This window comes from Poromitra crassiceps (assembly GCF_964638095.1).
Source record: "Poromitra crassiceps genome assembly, chromosome: 16".
NCBI lineage: Eukaryota > Metazoa > Chordata > Actinopteri > Beryciformes > Melamphaidae > Poromitra > Poromitra crassiceps.
Genome location: NC_139645.1, coordinates 2,645,553 through 2,651,022, shown reverse-complemented (window position 1 = coordinate 2,651,022; position 5,470 = coordinate 2,645,553). Strand labels below are relative to the sequence as shown.

At 48.9% G+C, this 5,470-nt stretch overlaps 1 protein-coding gene across 1 annotated transcript in view; it reads left to right on the top strand.

Annotated features, from left to right (window-relative positions):
• The window catches only part of LOC310790889 (SHC-transforming protein 1-like), a gene marked incomplete at both ends in the record, with an annotated part of 19,738 nt that extends 15,158 nt beyond the window's left edge, over window positions 1-4,580 (top strand). The window contains 2 exons of the mRNA XM_083652597.1: window positions 203-350; window positions 4,452-4,580. Of these exons, the coding sequence (XP_083508723.1) occupies window positions 203-350; window positions 4,452-4,580 (277 nt within the window). The remainder of the gene's footprint in view (window positions 1-202; window positions 351-4,451) is intronic.
• Window positions 4,581-5,470: the final 890 nt, after the last annotated feature.

The window sequence follows — 5,470 nt, the reverse complement described above, 5'->3', positions numbered from 1 at the left end:
CGTTCACGGGTGGGAAGCCGGTGGGGTATGAGTCCTGGTCACTGCACTAGCGCCTCCTCTGGTCGCTCGGGGGACACCTGTTCAGTGGGGACTGGGGGTAACAACGTGTTCCTCCGCACACGCTGCGTCCTCCCGCTGAAACCCCTCGCTGTCAGGTGACTCTAACACATCGAGCTTGTTTCTTCTTCTTGTTTCATCCCAGGTTAGGCAGAGAGGAGGCGGAGTCACTCCTCCGCTGCAGCGGAGACTTCCTGGTCAGGGAGAGCAGCTCCGCCTCTGGACAGTATGTACTGAGTGGCATGGAGGGGGCCACGGTGAGGCACCTGCTGCTGGTGGATCCTCATGGACAGGTAGATAGACTAATAACCGTGATGACTCACTATGGGAGCAGATTCTCTCTGGCCCCGCCCCCTAGACAGAAGCAAATATCCATCTTTTGGGGCCAGAGGAATAATAAATGTCCTCCCTCCGCCACTAGGGGCGCTAGCCCTGCCCTATATATGGGGGCGGCGGAGAGGGATAACGCCATTCTCAGCATTCTTCTCGCCCATGAAGGAGCACATCAGCCCTCTCTCGTAACGGGACAAGCCCCGTCTTTTATTGTCACACGAACACCACAACACATGCATGCGGCCACAACACACTCATGCTGGTGGCCGGTGAAAAGTGTCCTCTGCATTTAACCCATCCAGGCATGTCCTTTCCTCCGGGGGGCAGGCCAGGAGCAGTGGTCGCTTTCTCGTACAGCGCCTCTTCGGGTGTTGTCGTCACTGGTCGGATGACGATGATGATCTGATCTTCTGCATGTTTTTAGTGGGGGGGTTATATACGGAGGAACCCCCTGGGGGGAGCACGGGGAGAACATGCAAACTCCACACAGAGAGAAAGGCCCTTACGACGAGATACCCCACCTGGGCAGTAGGCACTGAAGATATGGGGGGGAACACAACCACAGCGCCCACAGTGTCCCAGGCGAGAATCGAACTCAGGACCTTCTGACTGTGAGGCGACAGCTCTACCACTGAGCCACCGTGCCATGAAGGAGCACATCAGCCCTGTTGCTAGCTAGCTTAACTGTTCACAGTGGTTTTAGCGACTGCGCCGAGCGTTAGTTAGTGACAGAGCGTACACCTCTCTCAACGCTTGAGAAACTATCCTCGTTACGGAAAATAAGCCATTTAAGCCCGAGTCGCCCAGTGACAGTAACAAGCCAGTCCCCCCCGTTGGAAAGTGTCCAGTGTTATCAAGCCAGATTGTACCGATGCTATGGCTAGCACCCTCGCTAACCAAAACAGAGAGTCCCCCCCCCGGTTCCCCCTAGCGCCGCACGTGCCTGTGTGGAGTATCGAGGGATTTCTGCCCAGGAACCTCATCCCGTCTGCATACGGTGTCTCGGCTGGTTCCACACGAGCCAAGCTTTGGAGTCCCCAGGCTCGTGTGAGCTGTGTGCCGGAGACGCGCTCTTCGCCCGTCCGGCTAACCCATATGAGGAAGACGTCTCTGCTGCCCTCTATAGACCAAATCACCGTGACGTCACCATGTAAACAAATTTACTTCCGGGTACCACTTGGGGAAGGCGGCAGGTTTAACACGTTCACTGCCAATGACGAGTTGAGTCGTCAAAAAAAATCCAACGGTTGACTGCCAATGACGAGTTGAGTCGTCAAAAAAAAAAAAAAAAAATTTGACGGTGGGACGTGGATCAACGCCCCCCACGTCTCCTATAAAAAATATTGGAGCCACCGAACGTGTACAACCCATTCCACCGACCCACTAAGTGGCGACAGTGCTCTCCAGACTAGAAAAAGCCGAGCCAAAACTGCAGGGGAACGCGCGAGGAAACCATACTGTAAAATGGATTGGCGAAAACGCTTTCGCTTTCGCGCATTATCGCGCTGGGAGCTGGCGGTGGGGGATTGCAAATTTGCATAATAGATTATGGGTGAAACACACTTTGAACACCAGCAGAAAGCGCAGAATCGCACGCAGCTTCATTCCAGCTGAGCTCAACCGAAAACCCAGAAACGAACGAGCCTCATTCTCATACTGTAGGCGAAAACGCTTTCACGCTGGTGCACACGGGCGCACAACGGTGGGGGGTTCCAAAAATAGACTGGGTGGAAAACACACTTTGAAACACGCAGCATAAAGCCTAGAATCGCACAAAGCTTCATCAAAGCTCTCAAACCCAAGAAACGAGTGAGCCCCATCCACACTCGCCGACGAGGGGGCCGCCAGGGAGGGAGGCTGCTCACTGCTCAGACAGGCAGTAGAAACTCGCTTGTGACAAACGCTGCTGAAAGCCACCAGACACGCCCACGGAGGGAGGAGTTTGAAGGAGAGGGCGTTCAGAACTATATTGTTTAGATGTCTGATCTCTCACTGATGCCAAAATAAATGGTTAAAGTGACTGTTCTGCCTGTTTGATTGAATTTCACAAAACTGCGATTATCTCAGCTTTCAGTCTCAGACGCTGAAACCATGCTGTACTCAACGGCTAATATCTACATAACTACTAACTCTACAAACTAACTCTTTTAGACAGAGAAAGCACACATTCTATTAGTACTTTTGTGAACTTTGTGTTCACAAAGTCCAAGCAGAAAATAATCCTCGGCTCTTGTAAAATGAGCCAGAATCCTAAAAAAAAACCTCTGGCAGAAGCTACCTACAGTAAAAAAAAAACCGACTGGCAGTGAATGTGTTAAATGTGCGTGTTGTCAAATAAATGCTGTCAAACCCTCTCGTTGTTTTCGGCCGACTACTTTCAATTTAAATGGTTAAACGGTTGGTAAACATGCTTGTCCGACGTATCTAGCCTTTCTTCTGTGTTTGTTTTATGTAGTGTTAGCTAGCTAATAACGTTTGTTTGTCTGTCAAACTCGCTGTTTTTTTGCAGACTCGTTAACGTTACAGACAGAGCTACTGACGCCACGTTAATTTAATTTAGCTTCAAGTCTACTCTGGTCTGGTCCAACAGGTAAATTAGCTAGTCTGGTCTCCACTAACGTTAGTGAAAGTGTTGTTATGAATGATATTAAACAACAACACAACACGGACGAACCATTTTTGTCTTCTTTGTCTGTTTTTGTCTTCAACACGTCAGTTTGTGCCGTCCACCGCCATTATAATGTGTGGACCCAGGGGTAACCGGAAGTAAATGTAAACATCCCCGCTGATTTGGTCTATAGGGCTAACCCATACGAGGAAGACGTCTCTGCTGCCCTCTATAGGGCTAACCCATACGAGGAAGACGTCTCTGCTGCCCTCTATAGGGCTATATGGTGTAGAAATAATACATGTGCTTCTGTCTAAGCTATGGCCCAGAGAGAATCTGCTCCAGTGAGTCATCTCACTCATATTATTCATAAAACCGGGGTTATATTCATAACCTTAAGTTTTTGCTCCTCAGGGTTTGGGTCAAATTCATGAATGAATGTGTCTAAACTAAACTAAACTACCTGTAAACTAAAGTATCTAAACTAAAACTATAAAATAAAATGAACTAACTAAACTAAACTGAGGAACTGGAAAAAATAAAATTCCAACTCACATTTGGATTGTAGTTGACCCTTTTCACGGGTGTGAGTCAGCATTATAGAGAGCTCCAGGAACGAGTCCGGAAATCATCGATGCTAACAGCCCTGGTTCTTCACAGTTTTCGCCTATGGGAGTTTTGAATGGGTTTTTGGCGCGATGCTTCTAATAATCTCTCTGGGCAACGCTGGCTTAATCAAACGCGAACCAGTGTTTAGTAACATCATCTTCACACATGAAGACCACTTTTATGAGTTTTGAAGCTTTTATGTGCCGTTAAAAGGGTGGCTAGCTAGCAAACGGCTAAATGAGACTACAATGTCGACGCGGATATTATACGTCATCACGAGTGAACGCGGAAATTCTTTCTCTCGCAATCAATGCGTGGACGCCTATGCGACACTGTGTGTAGTTCTGGATTAGCTTAGCACGAGCTTTTTACCTCTAGGGCTCGCAGTTACGCTTCAACACTCATGAAAGTGGTCCTCATGTGTGAAGATTATCCCGCTGAACCTTGGTTCGCGTTTGATTAAACTTGCATTGCCCACAGACATTATTTGAAGCATCGCGCCAAAAACCCATCCAAAAATCCCATAGACAGAAACAGTGAAGAACCAGGAAGTTCGGGACTTCCGCATTCAGCCTACAAAAATACGTCATCCCTGGAGCTCTCTATTGTGTCGAAAAGGGAGGGAAAACACAGGTGCAAGCAAAACACTAACGAGGGTTTCAAACTTCCATGATTGGAAGTTGGAAACCCTCGTTAGTGTTTTGCTTGCACCTGTGTTTATTCTGCCTTTTCGACACAAAATGGCTCCAGTGAGAAGGGTCTATTCTCCATGCATTCTCACACAGGAGATGGCCTTCTGGCCTAAATGTTAATTCTGGCCTTATGTATTTGTGTGTGTGGTCAGGTGAGGACTCGTGACCAGGTGTTTCTGAGCGTTGGTCACCTGGTGCGTTTCCACATGGACAGCCAGATGCCCATCGTCTCTGGGAACAGTGAGCTGTGCCTGAGACAACCCATCCTACAGAGACACTGACTCCCCCCCCCCCCCCCCCACACACACACACACACACACCTACACACACACACACACACACACACACACACACACACACACACACACACACACACACACACACACACACACACACACACACACACACACACAGTAATAGCCCATAGGCTTACATTAGGTTGCAGCAGTGGTCCTCAACATTTTCGGTGCTGACACATATTCTGCCCTGGTGACACAATTAATCCAAATCATGCAAAAATTATTGGCTGTTTTAGAAAGTTCTATTTCATAATATTCACTCTGTTTTTCAAGTTTCAAGTTTTATTTATTAAAGTTTGACTAAGCAGGTCAACAGCATAACGACACGGTCTCTGTGTTTATGCTGCTTTGAGACACAAAATGGCTGCAGTGAAAAAGGCCATTGCAGTTGAGAAAGAGCACTGTGTGGATAGTAGCCCCCTCTAGGGGCCACCGGCTGGTACTACACAGGGATCAGACACACAGGAAGCCCATTGCACCCTTTGCTCAGGGGGCGGCGCGTCTGACAGACATATCAGCCAGAGCAGGAAGCAGTTTGACACTGATTTATTGTGCCAAATGCACGGGAGAAATCAACAAAAACGGCCCAGCTACGCACATACGCAATGTCGGCCGAGGGTGCAGGCCCCGTCCCCAAAGCAAGAGGGCGCAACAGCACCTCAGCTCCAGTTTTCCTCTCACTGTCGTGCGCTATCTGTGGTGGTGCAGCATCCCACATTGTTTCCAGCCGCTAGCTACAGTGCAGTTTCCCCTTAAAAACAGGGTGTAAAATGACGTCTTTTCAAGTCACCTTGGCAGCTCAGGGCTTGTGGAGACTTGGATTACACCAGAGCCCTTTTCCCACATGCGCTTTGTACCGCAAAATGACCGGA